The sequence below is a fragment of the Panthera pardus genome, unplaced genomic scaffold, assembly GCF_024362965.1.
Source record: "Panthera pardus isolate Hobbes unplaced genomic scaffold, ASM2436296v1 HiC_scaffold_27, whole genome shotgun sequence".
NCBI lineage: Eukaryota > Metazoa > Chordata > Mammalia > Carnivora > Felidae > Panthera > Panthera pardus.
In genome coordinates, this window is record NW_026526843.1 from 26,218,513 (window position 1) to 26,238,365 (window position 19,853).

General features: G+C 39.3%; 1 protein-coding gene across 3 annotated transcripts in view; it reads right to left on the reverse strand.

The window, feature by feature from the left end:
- Positions 1-286: 286 nt before the first annotated feature.
- Positions 287-19,853, reverse strand: part of XIAP (X-linked inhibitor of apoptosis) — a 49,386-nt gene continuing 29,819 nt past the window's right edge. For all 3 annotated transcript variants that reach the window (XM_019421807.2, XM_019421808.2, XM_053892084.1), the window contains 4 exons: positions 18,992-19,070; positions 18,273-18,315; positions 12,861-13,061; positions 287-5,051 (listed from right to left, as the gene is read on the reverse strand). In XM_019421807.2, the coding sequence (XP_019277352.1) occupies positions 4,858-5,051; positions 12,861-13,061; positions 18,273-18,315; positions 18,992-19,070 (517 nt within the window). In that variant the 3' untranslated portion in view covers positions 287-4,857. The remainder of the gene's footprint in view (positions 5,052-12,860; positions 13,062-18,272; positions 18,316-18,991; positions 19,071-19,853) is intronic.

Sequence of the window (19,853 nt, forward strand, 5' to 3'; positions counted from 1 at the left end):
TGACTATATTATCCCTTGGGACAAACAGGCCACTCTTTGTGGGGAGGGGGTGTTACTATAGTTCATGTTTTTATACATCTTCAAAACTGTGCTTTTCATGCACAGACAGAATTCTACAAATTAATACGAAAACAGATGTCTGTTTTAACATGCCATGACTTGATGTGTACCTTAATGCCTGGTCCAATGGCAGAAAATATATATTATAGTTGGGTTTCATTTGCCTATTTTTAAGAAGGCTATTTCAGCTTTTCTGAGAAAGTAAAATAAATACAAAGTAATATGGTACCATTTTAAAGAATAGTGCTTTATTGAATAAGTTTTATTCACAGAAAAATAAGCTTTAATCTATGGTGACTGCCAGATTATACAGTGGAAAGCAATTTTCTTAGTTTTCCATACTGATGGAAAGGTTTCTACTAAATGAAAAAAGCCATAAAATTATATTCACAAATATAGCACTCTATCTCAAAACATTTCACATGATTATTCACAACACTAATACAATGACATAAGAACCTGTCATTCTGTCAGATTAGATAAAATATAACAGTAATGAAAAAAATGCAAAATCTTCTAATAAAAATTACATTAAAGCCTTTATTACAGCAAATTGAAAATGCAAATTTGTTACTAAGCATAGAGAAAATGACAAAATATACTTATATAGTAATCTTAAATGTTACATTAATGATACACAATAAGAATGTAGTAAATGCCAAAAAAAACTATATGCATATCTGCAAACATTAGTCATCAAAATAGAATCTTACCACCCAAAACATTAATGTAGTATTGTACAATTTGAAGATATATGTATTTAAGATTGTCCTATGGTATTAGTCATAAAGTGTCATTTAATATGTAGTGAAAGCTACGGTATAGAAGAAAGAAGAGTTGAAAAAATAAACATCTGAGACCTCCCAGGAGAGGTAACTTGAAGTTTTTCACCTTCAAACTATGTCCCAGTCTGGGCTGCCACTAATTAGCTATACAGCTTTGAGTAAATCACTTCACTTTTGAGCCTCAGCTGCCTCACCTGTGAAATGAGGGGGATGAATCAGATACTCTCTAAGGTCACTTCTAGCTCTGACCCTCTATGATTCTATTAGGCCGCTAATGAAATTCACATTGTGCTAAGTGTACAAGAGTCAAACTGAAACTGATTATGAAAGTGGGAATAAGCCAGTTGTTTCTATTAGGAAAGCTCACCTGAATTTGATAAGAATAGTTTTTTCAAATTTTTTAAAAAAGGAACTTAAATATTTTTAAGGACTTGACCTATTTATTATAATTTACATCTTAACTATGAGAAACACCAAAAAAGAGGAGTTGAGAGTCACTGAAAGAGTTACCATCTAAGTGGTAGCCCAAATTTCCAGAGTCAAGGCAAACCCATGATGGGCGAGGGTGTGCTAGGAAGGGAATTAACATCTGTAGCAGGTATTTTACATACACAGTCTCCCCTGAACTCTCGTAATTTTGTAAGCTGGGTGAAGAAATAGCTCTCTCTTTTTAATCTTTAAAAAAAATGTTCATTTATTTTTGAGAGACAGAAGAGAATGCAAGCAGGGAAGGGGCAGGGAGAGGGGGAGACAGAGAATCCCGAGCAGGGTTCCACACTGTCAGCGGAGAGCCCGATGCGGGGCTCGAACCCACAAACCGTGAGATCATGACCCAAGCCGAAACTGAAAGCCAGACACTTAACTGCCTGAGCCACCCCAGAGCCCAGCTCTTTTTTACAGCAGAGTTGGCTTAAAAATAACTACCTCTGTCAAATATCCCCTCTCGTTTTCTTATTTCTCTAGGGGAAATGAAAAGCCTACCCTAGCTCTCCCGTTCCTCCACCCCTTCCCCCTCCTATTCAGCACCTGGGTAATCAGGACACAAATCGATGATTTGGGCCTAAGGCGTCCCATACATGCAACTAATGGCGTGATGGCAGTCTCCATTCAGAGAGCTCAAAATTCCAATTTTATCCACTAGAATGAAAACGGGAACAGAACCACCAAGATTTAAATAACGTAACAACAAAAACAAGATCATAACATGCAGGGCCAAATCATATTATACGCACCCATTACACCCACCCTACCCCACCTCAGCCCCTAGCCAAAAGGGAAAACAAACCCAAAAAATCCAAATCTAGCAGTGAAGGCAATACAAAACCGTTAATTAATAAACTGGGAGTTTACTTTATAAACGTTAAACCCATTTTTCAAAAATTGACACAAGGCTTTTGATCAGCACGCCAAATTATTACGAATAAAGATAACTACTTATTACGGAACAACTTGACTCTTCACGTGACTGAAATGTAGTAAAATAGGTGGTGACTTCGAAATCTTTAGCGTGGACTCTAGAACAGAACAGGAATGTCTACATGCAGATATGGAGACCTATTTTGGGAAAGGGGAGGCACAGATTTGGATCTGGTTGTATTTGTGACCTTGCAAGTAATCATTTTTTTTGCACAACCGGATGGAAAGGATCCAGTGCTTTTTATAGTGAGAACACAAACATCGGTAAGTCTTTAAAAAAAATTTGATTCGAAGTTGGAGTGTGGAGTGATTTCAGGGTCTGAAGCAACAGCATTTCTAAACAATTCTTAAAATAAACTTGTTAGCCACATCAGCTTCATGCATTACATTTCACAGCTCACGGGGAGAAAAAAAAGGTCTTTCTTAACTCTAAACATACAAGTTTTAAAAAGAAGAGTTTTAAATGAACTGAGGCTCCCAGAACAGGAAAAGCCTTTTGTTAAAACAATTCAGTCCTTGGCCAACAACTAGATTGAACTAACTACCTGCCTCGGAGCGGACACGTTCTGGAAAATGCATTTAAAACACATTAACACTCTTCTCCCCTTATAATTTAAATCCCAAGCTTAGACTACATATGTAAAATTTAACTTAATGAGTATATAACTACACCTGAGAGGATGTGCAGAAGGTAAAGAAGTGGGAACTTACACAACAGAACAAGAACAGGGCAGTCAGTATTTAATTTAAAAAGTTCTCACTGAAATTCGCAATGCCTTAAATGAGTATCACTGAAAACTGTCATCGACAGAGGTTAGGAGAACACGACGGTACTCTTTCTCTTAGAATATACAATGAAAACAGAACTTTGAAATTTCACTCTCAAATGTTTCTCTGCAGTAAAATGCCTCACTCACCTCTGTGACAGGTCAGTTTAAGAATCCTATTAAGAAAACCCTGGGTGTTCTAGGAAGCACTGTTAAACTTCCATTTTTTATCTATATTGACTCCTATTCAAGTTTTATTTTAAGATTTAAGCAAGTATTCTCGCTTTCCTGTCAATATTTTACAATTTCCAAGAGATTTTAAGGATCTTGAGAGAACATTTCAGAAGTATCCACTACTATTACTAATCGAGAAAAGAAAACAACTAGGTCAAGACTTGACATTTTGTCCTATATACATCTTAATTATCCTAACAGTAAAAACGCACATGAAACTTTAAGATACAAGACGATATGGGAACCTCAACACAGAAAGCTGTCACTCTAACTACAAGCAGTGTACAAACATGCGTCTACTTTTTCCTACATAAGCTGACAGATGTTTAAAATACTGGGTTAACAAAGATCTTTTAGTAAAGTGACTTAGGCAGGCTTAAACTAGCAAGGATTAAGGCTGAATCCTTACTAATTAATTGGAAGATCTGAGACATATTTTATATTTCATTTTACAAAATCAGGAATATTTATTTTGAAACAAGAGAAGACATGGTCTACCTGTCAGAAAACTACCACTCAGAAATATTTTTCATCCACAAAGCAGGAAAAAACATAAAAACATTTAAATTTCACATTGGCACCAAAAAGGTTAACTGCTCTGCCTTCCTGGATTAGAAAAACTAAAGCTGAGCAATAAGTAGTTTTGCAGGCGTTTGAACATGCCTAAGCCTTTAAATCAGTAAAATACTTTCTAAAAATTCTGATTACAAAAGTAATACATACTTATAAAAAATTCAAACAGAACAAAATGAAAAAAAAAAAAAAAAAAAAAAGAAAGAAAGTGAAAGGCCCCTGCAAACCCCCCCTCCCCGGGGACCCACCCCTTCCCATCAAGAGAAACCACAATTAACAATTTGATGCATCATCTTTTCAAATCTTTTGTTCTATACAAATACAAAACACACACACTTTCATCTGGCGCATTCTATACATAGTGTTTTGCCACTTCATTTTACACTTAATGTAGCTCTGACATCTTTCCATGTCAGTACGTGTTGGCTACATGCTATTCTATCCTTAAATACCCTTTTGACAATGGCAAAATCATTTTTTAAAATCACCCACCCAAGCACGTGTGTGTAATTTTAAAAGAGAATGGACAGAATCCTAAAACACAAAGACAAACGTCTAAAAATAATCTCTATCTTTCCACCAGTGTGGAACAGTTCATTCCTTTTTCACACAAAACAAATTATGTGATTGGGGAGATTAACTCTAATCTCCACGTTTACACAGAATGCTCCATTTGTTAAGCCTATATGAAAAGAATGAGAAATTCAGTTGATTAATTCACTTACACTTAGAAACCAAGTTAGTGTACTACAAATACACACTGCAGTCAGTTACAATATGATGCTTAGTCTAGTTTTCAATAACAGTAAAAAAAATAAGATATATAACATAGCTAATATCTCCCCCAAATCCAATCCAGAAATTCATATTTTAGATTACAAACTAGAGCAGCGTACTTTACATTTTGTCTACTTGGTAGCAAATGTTAATGGCATTCAATGCTGATTACTTAAAGTCGGTTCACATCACACACTCAATCAGGGTAATGAGAAGAACATAATGCGCCTAACTGTAGAGTTAGATTAAGACATAAAAATTTTTTGCTTGAAAGTAATGATTGTGTAGCACATGGGACATTTGTCAACTGCTTCAGCACATTGTTTACAAGTGACCAGATGTCCACAAGGAATAAAAACCACAGCAATATTTCTATCCATACAGATTTTGCAAAGCTTCTCCTCTTGCAGGAGCCTTAGCTGCTCTTCGGCACTAATCTCTGCACAAAGAGAAAAGAAATGGGTTAATTTTAGACTTCCTTAGCTGCCGACATCGACTGAAACAACATGAACCCCTACTACGTGCCAGGCACCAATCAGGTGCTGGGAGACAGGAGGACTCACGTGGGACACCTGTTCCTGAGTAGCTGGTGTGCCAGGCGGAGAGAAGGACGGGAGCGGAGGCTGTGCAGGGAAGCACAAAGTACAGAGTGATAAGTGCTATAATAAACTATGTATAAAGGACTCTGGGACAAGATGAGAGGCCAAGTTCTTCTGTTCAGATGCACCGGGGAGGGCTTCCTGGGCTGGTGGCTGCGCGGTGGGGACCTGGGTGATGTGGAAGAGTGACATTTACACACGGCCGGCGACTTGTCCGGCAGAGAAGCGAGGGTGAAGTAAAAGAAGGGACACATGGAAAGGCTACGGCTCACCCCGGAAGCGGAAGCGGATGGATGGGTCTGAGGGACACTTCTGAAGTGAGACTAGGAGGATGTGGTGATTGACTAGATGGCCGGCGGGGGGGGGGGGGGGGGGGGAGAAAAAATATGAAACGGGTTGATTGTAAGACTTCTAGTGTGGCTGGCAAGGGGATGGGAATGCCAAAAGGAAATCTAAAATTTTTTTTTTTCAACGTTTATTTTATTTTTGGGACAGAGAGAGACAGAGCATGAACGGGGGAGGGGCAGAGAGAGGGAGACACAGAATCGGAAACAGGCTCCAGGCTCCGAGCCATCAGCCCAGAGCCCGACGCGGGGCTCGAACTCACGGACCGTGAGATCGTGACCTGGCTGAAGTCGGACGCTTAACCGCCTGCGCCACCCAGGTGCCCCGCCAAAAGGAAATCTAGAAGGAGGTACTGGCTTGGCATTTTTCAAGTTATTTTTGAGATGTCTGCAGGGCATCCGTACATAAAATGTCACTGGACAGCCATGTTTTGAGGTCTCAAGTCAGGGCTAGAGACAGAGATCTGGGTGACATCAGCACACAGGTGGCACTAAGGTACTTGCTTAATTCAGCTTTTCCCAAACTAGGTTTTGTGAAATGTTAAATATGTTACAAAAATGTGTTTTGTGGCCATAGTAACTGTAATGACCACAACCTCAATGATGGCAGCAGTTAACAATAATACAGTACTTATTACTATGTGCTAGACACTATTCCAAAGGCATTACGTATTTTAACAATCTTTGTAATCTTTGTATACGTGTGGTTTCCAAATCTGGCCTCACATGAGAATCACTTGGGGCATTTTTAAAAAATGTTTCTTCTATTTTGAAAGAGAGAGAAAGCCTGAGCAGGGGAAGAGCAGAGAGGAAGGGAGGGAGAGAGAATCCCAAGCGGGCCCCGTGCCATCAGCGCAGAGCCAGACGTGGGGCTCGATCCCACTGAACCGTGAAATTATGACCTGAGCAGAAATCAAGAGTCTGACACTTAACTGACTGAGCCACCCAGGCACCCCAGGGCATTTTAAAACACTAGATTGCTAGGCTCCATTCACTAAATCTAAAATTTCTAGGGTTGGTTTTATTTTTTATTTTGTTCTGAAATTAAAGCATGCAAAAAGAAACAGATACGGTTTTATACAACAACAATTTCTGGGCTTGCACACACTGGAGATTGGGAACCACTGCTATGAAGTACAGGACAGTACAACACAGCGTATGTCCCCTCTTAGAGAATCACAATGCATGTCCCTATTTAACTACAGAGCTCCTTTGTCACCACATTCCTTTTAACATGCTGGGGAATACTATTTTGAAAACAAGTCTGGGAAACAGTGGTTGTTTCATTCAATAAATATTTACTCAACACTTAACTAGGTTCTAGGGACTAGAGATACAATAATTAACATATCTAGGCCCCAGGCCCCTAATCGTTCATAGACAAGAAACACAAGTAGACGGGAAATTATAAGAGAGCGTAAGGATAAAGGCAATTACAATGTGTTATCAAGAACACAGGAAAGGTGCGAGTGTGTGCTGGAGTGTGTGCACACACACATAAATGGAAGGCCTCCTGGAGAAAATGATACTTACACTGGGTCCTAAAGGATGAGGAGTTAACTAGGAAAGAGAGAGAGAGAGAAGTCCCTGGGGGATGGAGGCGGTGGGAGAAGAGTGTCTAGGCAGGGGAAATGGCATAAGCTGGCTCCAGGAGGGACGGAACCAGACGTGCAAGTACACGGGGAAGGCTTGGGAAGAGAGTCACAGGGAAACAGCATGACAAGAGGCTATAGAAGGTTAACAGGGGCCCAGTCATGGAGATTTGGAAACCCATGGAGCGCCTGGGCCGCTCAGTTGGTTAGGCGTCCAACTCTTGACCTCGACTCAGGTCATGACCTCACAGTTCTGGAGCTCGAGCCCCGTATCAGACTCTGTGCTGACCGTGCAGACCCTGCCTGGGATTTTCTCTCTTTCTCTTTCTCTCTCTCTGCCCATCCCCTGCTCATGCTCTCTCTCTCAAAATAAATAAACATTAAAAAGAAAGATTTGGCTACCCATGTAAAGGAGTTTGGACTTGTTCCTGAGGACGCTGGGAGCCAGGAGGAGAGACAGGAGGAGATTTGCGCTTTGGAGAGGTATGCCTGACTAGGGGTGGAGGGAAAGTATTATTTAATCTCTTTCTTCTTCTTCTTTTTTTAAATCTCTTTCTTCTTAAAAAGCAACCTAGAGGGCATAATCAAACCTATGCTCAAACATAGAATGCATCAGAGATAAGATCAAGTGCCTGTCCTCAAAAAGTTTAGTCTAATGGGCAGGACAGAAAACAATGTTACAAATGCTCTACTAGCAGGTAAAATCGCGAAGGGGGAGCTCCAGAACGCTACTCTGGGTATGGGGGTAAGCTTGAAAGAATGACCTCTCAGTGGAGCTGGGAAGGAGGAGTTCACGAGATGGATTTAAGGGTGAGAAGGCATGGGGAGGTGTTGTTTAACGGGGACAGTTTCGGTTGTGTAGATAAGAAGAGCTATGGAGAGTGGGTGCACAATGTCAATGTACTCAACACTACTGAACTGTATACTTAAAACCTTAAACTTTTTAAAGTTTATTTATTTAGAGGGGAGTACATGAGCACAAGTGGGAGATGGGCAGAAAGAGAGAGAGAGAGGATCTCAAGCAGGTTCTGTACTCCTCACCAAGTGTGACGTGGGGCTCGATCTATTGACTGTGAGATCATGACTTTAGCCAAAAGCAAAAGTTGGAGGCTTAACTAAGCCACCCAAGTGCTCCATAAAAAATTTTTTTAAGGAACGCTGGGGGCGCCTGGGTGGCTCAGTCAGCTAAGCGGCAGACTCTGGCTCAGGTCATGACCTGACCTCTGGGTTCACGAGTCAGAGCCCGCATAGGGCTCTCTGCTGTCAGCACAGAGCCCACTTCAGATCCTCAGTCCCCCTCGCTCTCTCTCTCTTAAACAAATAAGGAAACCTGAGTTTTATTCCCAGCTATCTGAATGATGCTGGGCAACAGCATAACTAGCTTCAGTTTTCTCACTGAAGCGATGAAAGTTATTATATGATCTTTCAGGTTCATTTTGGTTCTGATGGTTTGTGATTCCATTTTACAGACCACAGGAGAATGAAATGTGAGGCCTACCAACCACTGTTATCATCAACCTTCTCTACCTCAGTTTGGCCTTATGTACAGCCACTTAACTCGGATGGTTTTACCCCCTCAGACCAATAGTTTACCTCTGAAAATTATAGTTCATTCAAGCCTTAAGGCAACTATCGGATTCTACATCCTTCACTTGGTGCCTTTCCCCTTCAACTTTCTCCAAGGCTTTCTTCCAGGTCAGGAGGTTCCTGGCACGTGAACTATGAAGGCAAGACCTAGATAACTTTAGATGGTATTTGCTAATATTTTTACTACATTATTTAAAACTTTCTAGAATATGGGGCACCTGGCTGACTGAGTCGGTGGAGCAACTCTTGATTTCGGGGTTGGCAGTTTGAGCCCCATGCTGGGTAGAGAGATTACTTAGAAAAAAAAAATAAAAACTTAAAAAAAACCCATTTCTAGAATAAATTGATGTTACTCATGTTACTATCAGAGCAGATCCATGTGGACAGGCAGATAAGAAATATGTATGGTATTTGATTTTTATATACAGTAATACATACATAAAGGTTAAAATAAGCACTTTAGAAGTAAAGGGCTTTACAGCACACTATGTAATCTTGAAAAAGAAAGAATGAAAGATAGTATTTGGTATATTTTTAGAAGACCATTTACTAGGACATTCTCTGTCACACAGCCATTGGGATAAAAGCTAGCACTGGATGCAGGATTTCTCGGTAAGCAATAACAGTGTAGTTTTTCTAATAACTTCCACCTGCTCGACTTCAATTAGACCTGCCTTCTATTCTGTATAAAGATTCTTAGCGCCAGTCTTTCCTCCTCAGCCTTTGAGAAGAGGGATATGCAGCAGCCCTAGTGTGAGAAGACAGCCTGTATCAGTGACCCTGCCTCGCGATTCAGTGAGACTAAGGAGAGGTCAATTCCCGCCTCTGAGAGCTGCCCCTTGCTCAGACCCTGCTTCCCACACCATCCTAGCTTGCTGTGGTCTCAGTGATTATAGGAGCCGCCAAGGCCTCCTGCTGGCTAGAAAACAGACACTCCCCAGTGCACTCTGTCCCTGCCCCCCACTAACTCATTCTGTTGCATTCGACGCCTTCAGGTGTAAAAGCTAACACTTCAACTGTCAAACTTGAGTTATGGTTAAGACGCAAGGAAAAAGGATACAATCACTTGAATTTCTATTGCAGTAGAAAGAGGACTGAGTCAGTGGTCCATTTTACCATCTCCAAGACAAGTGGAGCTATTACAGGTTTTAAATAAACGCATCGTTAGGAAAAGGGTGGTAAGCTTTCTGCTGCATGTTTTATATCAACTGATCTAATTTTATGTTTTTAAAAAAAAATTTTTTTAACGTTTATTTATTTTTGAGACAGAGAGAGACAGAGTGTGAACAGGGGAGGGGCAGAGAGACAGGGAGACACAGAATCTGAAACAGGCTCCAGGCTCGGAGCTGTCAGCACAGAGCCTGACGCGGGGCTCGAACTCACAGACCGTGAGATCATGACCTGAGCCAAAGTCGGCCGCTTAACCGACTGAGCCACCCAGGCGCCCCTCAACTGATCTAATTTTAAAAGCCATTAAAATCATACTGGTTTTTGACTGAGGTAATTATCTGAATAATGTTTTAGAAGCATTTGAAATAACTTAAAGGTCAAAAGGGTCTATTTTTTTTAAGTAAGCTCCACACCCAAAATGGGGCTTGAACTCAGAACTCTGAGATCAAGAGTTACATGTTCTTCCAACTAAGTCAGCCAGGCACCCTAAAAGGGTCATTAATGTAAAAAAAAAAAATTAGTAAACTTTAAGGTTTATTAGCACTAGGGAGAATTTTCAACCTTTGGAAGAGGTGGTTAAGAGCTCAGAGAACAAAGATTATTATTATCTTTTTATTTTTTAGAGGGAGAGAGATAGTCCCAAGTAGGCTCCACACTCAGTGAAGAGCCCAATGCGGGGCTTGATCCCACGACCCTGGGATCAAGAGTCGGACGCTCAACCAACTGAGCCACCCAGGCACCCCTCAGAGACCAGTGATTATCACAACGTAACTCAGTACCCAAAATGTATTCACAATTTGAAACCTTTTAACCTTCAATGTTGCTGTCAAACATTAGAGTAGCTATCATCCTTAAAGAAGGAACCTGTATTTTTAATTTTTTTTCCTAAAGGGAGTTTATATGATTCTCTTGCACATTATTTAATACACTTTCTAGGGATGCCTGGCTGGCTCAGTTGGTAGACAATGTGACTCTTGACGTCAGGGTTCTTGAGTCTAAGCCCCATGATGGGTGTGGAGCCTACTTTAATTCATGTTTTTATTTACTTGTGAGAAACAGAGTGTGAGTTGGGGAGGGACAGAGAGAGGGAGACAGAATCTAAAGTAGGCTCCAGCTGATAGCTCAGAGCCCGATGTGGGGCTTGAACCCACAAACAGTGAGATCATGACCTGAGCCAAAGTCAGATGCTTAACTGACTGAGCCACCCAGGCGCCCCAATATATGATTTACAGTGTTAGAGCGCCACTCATTCAAGCTCTATTTAGTAATATAGCACTTTTTATATGTTCACACCACATGAAAAGTTGCAGGACATTCAAAATCCGTTTCAACTACAAAACTTACAGATTCCATACACAGTGATAAAAGCCTTTTTTAAAAAATTTATTTTCAACATTTACTCGTTATTGAGAGATACAGAGAGACAGAGCATGAGCATGGGAGGGGCACAGACAGGGGGAGACACGGAACCCGAAGCAGGTTCCAGGCTCCAAGCTGTCAGCACAGAGCCTGACGCGGGGCGCAAACTCATGAACTGCGAGATCATGACCTGAGCCGAAGCCGGACGCTTAACCGACTGAGCCACCCAGGCGCCCCAATAAAAGCCTTTCTTTCTTGTTCTTTATCTGAACTAAAACACAAACCCACACTCTAAAATTTTTTTTAAGTATTTATTTTGAAAGAGTGCGCAAGAGACAGCACACGAGAGGGAATCCCAAGTAGGCTCCATGCTGTCAGCAGGGCTCGATCTCATGAACCGTGAGATCATTATCTGAACCAAAATCAAGAGTGGGGCATTTAATCAACTGAGTCACCCAGGTGCCCCCACACTTAAAATGAATAAATCAGTGGCTCTTACTTGGATCCCGATTAGAAGAAATCAACTGTTAAAAATGTTTTAAGACAAGGGGGAAAATTAAAACCAACTGATTTTCAGATGGTATTATAGAAGTACTGGTAATTTTTTACATGGGGTAACAGTATGTTATGGAATAATGTATCTCCCCAAAATTCGTATTTTGAAGCCCCAAACTCCCAACGTGATGCTACTCACAGATTGGGCCTTCGGGAGGTAATTACATTTAGATGAGGTCATAAGGGTGGGACCCCCTCATGGAATCGGTTTGCTTTCTCTCTCCTTCTTTCCTTCCTTTCTTTCTATGTTTTTTTTTAAGTTTTATTCATATATTTTAAGAGAGAGAGAGTGAGAGCGCACAAACAGTGTAGGGGCAGAAAAGGGTGGGAGAGAGAGAATCCCAAGACACAGCTCGGTCTCACAAACCATGAGATCATGACCTGAGCTGAAATCAAGAGTTAGATGCTTAACTGACTGATCTGCCCAGGCGCCCCTGTATGTATTTATTCTTAAAGTGAACTCTATGCCCAACCTGGGGCTCAAAGTCACAACTTGGAGATCAAGAGTCACATGCTCTACTGACTGAGCCAGCCAGACATCCCATGGACTCAGTGTATCTATAAGAGGAAGAGAGACCAGAGTGCTCTTTCTCGGCCATGTGAGGACACGCAGAGAAGGCAGCCATCTACAAGCCTAACCTGAGCACAGTTTAAGTTACTGCTTAACACATGGTATTAAGATTATGTTAAAAAAAATCCTTATTTGTTAGATATATATTATTTACAGGTAAATGGTGTATGGGATGCCTGGAATTTTCTTTGAAATACATAACAAAAAAAGTTGGGGAAGAAATCAAACAAGATTGGAAAACTGTTGGCAATTATTGAATCTGATCGATGGGTATATGTCAGGGTTCATTATATGGCTTTCTCCACTTTTGGGTATTTTTGAATTTTTTATTGTCAGAAAGTCTTTTAAAATGTTTATCCTAAGGGGGATGTGAGAAGGAAGAAAATGAATGGGCCACAAAGTCATGTAAGATGCTGGCCATAAGGAAGTGCTGTTAGGTGTTTCTTGCCTTTTAAAAACAGTCACGCATACCTTTCTGCAATGAGGTCTGGCTTGGTTCATCCTGCGTATTGTCTTTCTGAGCACTCACTAGGTCTGTAACCAGAATCTCAAGTGATTTATAGTTGCTCCCAGATGTCTGAATTTTTTCTTCCATTACTTTCTTAATGTCTCTGAAATTGAATCCCATTCGTATAGCTTGCTGTACCATAGGATCTTGGAAGATGGCATCATCTGAAATAAAAATTGGTGAGAAAAAGGAACGTGGAATTTAAATAATTATTTTCATTAGCACAACTCAACAGCAAAGTATAGTTATAAAGGAACATATAAGCAGCAAGCAAAGCCCCGCTCCTCAAAAAAACCAAAAAAACCCAAAATGCTAACCAGCAAATCAAAGCTACTTTGGGAAGAAGATTTTAAAATATTTAAGCACTGAAGAATCTTTCAGAATGTTATAATTGAAAATGCAGTATGTATTTTGTAGCACTATGAATTGAGATTAGGTGCTTTAAAGACTAAAGAAACAGTGAACAATTAGGTAAAACTGAGAAGAAAAAGTTGAGTGCTTTGAAAATCAGAACTTTATCAAATCAGCTGAACTCATTAACAACTAACCTAAGTACTTAAAGAGTGGATGTCTTTCCCTTGTCACTAGCAATTATTTTGGAAAAATTGTGGGGAATACGGGGAAGTCCCAGTCTGTGACTTTGAACGTGTGTGAGTTTCCTATCTCTGAGACTTAGTTTCTGTAGCCAAGGGGGGTGAACTAGATAAGGCAACAAAATGAACAGAAATTCGCTTTAATGGTACTCAAAGTAAAATACAGGTTATATAGGGAACTGCTAAAAAAAAAAAAAAAAAAAAAAGAGACTTACACCCTCTGATTCATCAATTCTACTCGAGTATTAAAAATAAGTACAAAGGTCCACCAAAGACATCCACAAGAATATTCACAGCAGTGTCATTTATAACAGCCTCAAACTGGAAACAACTCAAATGTCTATCATCAGGTGAATGGATAAGTAAATTGTGGTATATTCCAATACTACACAGCAAGAAGGAAAAACAAACCACTGCCACAGACAATATGGACGAATCTCACAGATAAGATGAACAAAACGTCATCATAATGATGAACTAGTAACAAAGGAATACACTGTATGATTACATTTGTAAGATGTTCAAATCTAACCTATGGTAATAGAAGTCAGAACGGAACTTGGGGGTAGATACTGATTGGGAAGGGGCCTGAATGAGTTTCGGGCATGGTGGAAATGTTTTATTATCTTGATTTGGCTGATGACTACACATAAATGCATATTAAAATTCACTGAGTTGAATACTTAAGATTGGTCTATTTTATGCATTTTATTGTATGCAGATTATACTTCAATAAATGTTTTTAATTTTTAAATTTTTTAAGTTTATTTATATTGAGAGTGAGCATGTGTGCAAGCGAGCAGGGGAGGGGCAGAGAGAGAGGGAGATAGAGAATCCCAAGCAGGCTCTGCATTGTCAGCACAGAGCCCAAGGTGGGGCTCGAACCCATGAACTGTGAGATTATGATCCCAGCCGAAATCAAGACTCGGCTGCTTCACCAACTGAGCCACCCAGGTACCCCTCAATAAATGTTTTTTAGAAAGAGAAACTGGAAAAGGATTTGACCATAAGAACTATTATATGGTAAGTAACAAAAGAAGTAAGAAAGTAACTTAAGATTTCTGTTTGATAAAGAAAAATTCTGTTGGGAGGTTATAATGCAGACAAAAGACCATTTATGAGAATACTAACGCATCTGGATGAGAAATAAGGGCAGAAACTAGGGCAGAATCAGTGGATTTTAGACAATATTAAAAAGGTTGAATTCATCAGACCTGGTGGTTAATTAAATGTAGAGGGATTAAGGAAAGCAAAGAGCTTAAAATGACTCAAATTACTGGGCAACTCTGTGAACTGTGGAACTATTAACCAACTTGGGGGGGTGGAGAGCAGGACTGGATTCAGTCAGGGTGGTTTTTAGAAATGCGGAATTTGAGCTGCTTTTGAGATTTTTAAGTGGAGATGTCCAGAGATCAGCTGGACATCGCTCTTTCCTGGTTCTACTGTCCGCGTTTTGGTTTTTTTTTTTTTTTCAGCTTGTTTTGTTGGCTCCTTCTGCTCACCTTCCGCTTCCCTCATCGATGCACCCTTTTTAATGATCTCTCTGGATGCTTCCCCCCTACCACAATTTTACTCTTATTTAGGTGAGTTCCAGGTTTTAATATCCATGTACTTGGATATCCTGTAGGTATCTCAAGGTCACCTTGCTAAAAACTAAAGGCAGAGACAACAGGATATGAGAAACAATTAAAAGGACCCTTACCTTACACATATATAAAAATTAACTCAAAATGGATCAAAGACCTGAATGTAAGAGCTAAAACCATAAAATTCTTTTTATTTTTTAATAAAAAGTTTTTTAATGTTTATTTTTGAGAGAGAGAGAGACAGACAGACAGACAGACAACACGAGCAGGAAGGGGCAGAGAGAAAGGGAAACACAGAATCTGAAGCAGGCTCCAGGCTCTGAGCTGTCAGCACAGAGCCCGATGCGGGGCTCAAACCCACAGACCATGAAATCATGACATGAGCTGAAGTCAGACTTTTTTTAACCCACTGAACCCCCCAGATGCCCCTAAAACCATAAAATTCTTAAAGGAAAACATAGATGACCTTGGATTAGGCAATGGTTTCTTAGATATAACACTATAAAAGCATAAGCAACAAAAACAGATCAACTGGATTTCATCACAATTAAAAACGTATATGCTTCAAAGGACACCAGCTAGAAAGTGAAAAGATAACCCACAGAATGAGAGAAAATACTTGCAAATCATATATCTGACAGGGGGCTTACATATAACAAACTAGAATATGTAAAGAACTCTTACAACTCAGTAACAGAAAGATAAATACAACAACTTAAAAAATGGACAAAGGCAATGAACAGACATTTCTTCAAAGAAGACCTACAAATGGCCCATAAGCACATGAAAGGATTCCCAACATCATTAGCCATCAGGGAGATGCAAATCAAAAGCACAATAAGATACCACTTCACAAACCCACTAGGATGGCTGTAATAAAAGAACATACAATAACAAGCATTAACAAGGATGTGGAGAAATAAACCAGAACCCTTATGCACTGCCAGCGGGAATGTAAAATGATGCAGCCACCTTGGAAAACTGGCCATTTCTCAAAAGGTTAAATGTAGAGTTACTACATGACCCAGCAATTCCATCCCTAAATATATACTCAAGAGAATTCAAAACCTATTTCTACACAGAAATTTGCACACAGATGTTCATAGCAGCATCAGCATCATTCTTTCTTTTTTTTTTAATTTTTTTTTTTTAACGTTTATTTATTTTTGAGACAGAGAGAGAACAGCATGATCGGGGGAGGGGCAGAGAGAGAGGGAGACACAGAATCGGAAGCAAGCTCCAGGCTCTGAGCCATCAGCCCAGAGCCCAACGCGGGGCTCGAACTCGCGGACCGCAAGATCGTGACCTGAGCTGAAGTCGGACGCTTAACCGACTGAGCCACCCAGGCGCCCCTAGCATCATTCTTAAAAGCCAAGGAGTGGAAACCCAAATGTCTACCAACTGATGAATGGGTAAACATTCATGGTATTATCCATACAAAGGAATATTTTTCCACCATAAAAAAAGAATGAAGTACTCATATAGGAGTACCAAAATGTGGATGAACCTCAAAGCCATATATTATGATTCCATTCATATGAAATGTCCAGAATAGGTAAATCCAGAGAGATGGAAATAAATTAGTAGTTGTTTGGGTTTGAGGGTGAAGGGGCAGCAATGGAGAGTGACTGCTAATGGGTATAAGGTTTCTTTTGGGGGTTACGATAATTCCCTGCAGCAATTAAATAGGTTGTGATGGTTCCACAACCTTGTGAATACACTAAAAACCACTAAAGTGTACAGTTTATAAGGGTGAAATTTTTGCTATATGAATTACATTTCTATTTAAAAACATTAACCCTAAACCAGAGCAAGAGTCTCATTTAGTCATAAAAAACACAGTGTGCATTGTAAAGGTGATTATCAAGAAATACTATAGAATCTTTGTTTCTGGATAATCTGAAAAATACAGGCTGGAATAAATGATTTCTTAAACTGTATTTTTTATGCTCATTACAAAACCTGTATCAAACATTATCAAAATGGCTCTCTTTCTTAAGCATATTCATGAGTATATATAGTTTTCTCTTGCCTTGTAACCCTTAGGATACTAAACAGATGATGCTATAAGGAGTGGGGAATCAGCAGGCATTCTCAATAAACTTTCTACTATTTTCGAAACATGATGCCTAAGTTGAGAATGAGATCTACAGTGTGATGTAGGTTTCAGAAGACCTCATTTACAGCCCTAGTTCCACTGACGATTTGTAAGGTAACTGTGGGCAAGACACTTAACCTCCTTGACTCTGTTTCTTCATCTGAAAAGTGGGGATAACAATATCATATTTTCTTAACATAGCATTTTTCTGGTTTTCAAAGATGCTTATGATGAGTAACTAATCTCTGAGATAAAAACCTCTACCTCTCTATAAGGTAACAGGAGATAAACCGAACCGTGCCCCTCTGTGAAGAAACTGGGGAAGGCAGAAAGATGGCATGGGATAAGAAAGCAGGTAGGGCCGATCGTGGTGATGGCACATTAGCAGAGCACTGGATTCATGATCCTGGCTAACTGAAGAAGCACCAGGGACAAAAATACACTTAACTCTTCCTTTCGCAATTTTAACAGAAATGGCAATGGACAGCCTATAGCTGCTTCTCCTGAAATAGGAAAAGCTAACTGTCCAACTTCCATATGAATATTCTTTTTTAAAGTCTTATTTTATTTTTAATTTTTTAGTATAATTAATGTAACAAAATATATAATTATATAACTTATGGTTTAGTATAATTTTTAATTTTCCAGTAGAATTAATATAGTGTTATATCAATCACACGAATGTTCTTAACAGTTAAACATCAGACTTAAATTTACAGGCACTTCACTAATTCTTAATTCATAGCAATGTCATCTCAAATAAACACACCCTGATTACCTTGAAAGAATAGGCTTGTATTTCCAACCTATAAATAACAACTATAATAAATTGGCAATGATGGGGCTCCTGCGTGGCTCAGTCGGTTAAGTGTCCGAGTTTAGCTCATGTCATGATCTCGAGGTTCATGAGTTCAAGCCCTGCGTCGATCGAGCTCTGCATAGATGCTTAGAGCCTGGAGCCTGCTTCGAATTCTGTGTCTCCCTCTCTTCCCCCTTCCCCCACTCACTCTCGCTCGCTCTCTCCCTGTCTCTCAAAAATCAACGTTAAAAAAATAAATCAGTAATGAAATTAAAAGTATATTTAATAGGCATATTTACCAATTCTTTTGGTTAATGATGGCATTTTTTCAGCAGCTCTTACCTAAAACAGAAATACGGATTTTAAGTTAGAATTCTTTTTGGTAGAGGCAATTACCTCAATTTGAAAAGTTACATTAATCATGAATTTATAAATTGGCTTTATTCCAATGTTCACAAGAGGCATAAACTGATGAAGCTAGAAGTTAAAAGATCATTTAACCCAATCCATTCACTTTACAGACAAGAAGCTGAGACTCAAGGAGATTAAACAACTTGATGGAGGCAACAGAGTTCATGGTGGAGCCATAAGGGCAACTCTAGCCCCCTGTTCTAGTCCACGGCCGTTCCCTCATGGTGCCAATACCTTGGCCACCCCAGGCCGCACCATCCACTTAGACACATTTTTGAGACTTAAAATATCATCTATGAAAAGTTTAAAACTATTTATGAGTATAAAACACATTACACAAAAGTCTAATTTCAGAAAGCTGAGGGATTAAGTATTTTAGTTCTTAAAGCCCAGTTCTGCTTACAGTGATAGTTCAATCAGCTCACAGGGAGTCTCTTTTCACAAATCGGCTTCAGAGTAAGAATAACAAGCCATTCTTCAAGATCTCCCCTCTAAAGCTCACCATACACTATTAATTTAAAATACTATACTGTGAATTGTACACCGAGAAATCATTGCAAAAGAAATTACGTATTTAAAAATATATATTCTACAATATGTGACTTACCATAGAGTCCTCAAGTGAATGGGTTAAATGAATATTGGTTACATAGTCTTGTCCCTTCTCTTCTAACAGATATTTACACCTAAACAATTAAAAGAAGGTTAAACTTTGGTAGCTGATAAATTAGTAAGGTAGAAGTAAAGATATAATCTCCATTATCTTAATTCCATTAACTTGCTTTTTGGTATTTCTAAGAAGTGGCAAAATAAAATGTTATTCAATTCCCTATCAACTGTCATTTTAAGGTCAAAAAATGTGTTCCCTTTGTTATGCTACTTTGTTAATCTTAGTGAGGCAAAAAATATCACCTATTAAATTATCACCTTAACATTTAAAAAATTTTCTTCAAACAGTTAATCTTAAATTTTATTTAGAGGATTAACCAACTGTACATTTTGAAGGAATTCTTTAGGCTTCTAACCTTTCCTTCTAAGGCTTTTTCAAGTTAAGATTTATTTTCAAACAACTGCTCTGAAGTTTTACGTTGTACTACTTTGCAGGCCACAAATTCACATCATTTACATACGTGTGTACTTGATTTTTAAAGAAGATGGAAAAGAGACGTTTAGCGTATGTCGCTATCATTCTAAGATGCCATTGATTATATGAAGCACGATTATTTTAAGTACCACCACTGCCAATTCAATTATGACCCACCTCCAGATGTGTCCTCATTTCAGAAATCTGCAAATGTGAACTACTGTGTGTGTTAGAATCACTGAGATAGAGTAAAATCGGCTAGGGGATGTCATGGGTTCTTAAGGAAACTCCTCGACAGCAAGGGCTCTACTGCCCATCATGAAAGAGCCTACCTCCAACAACAACAAAACCATATATTCTTAATCTGGCATTTAGAAACAGAATT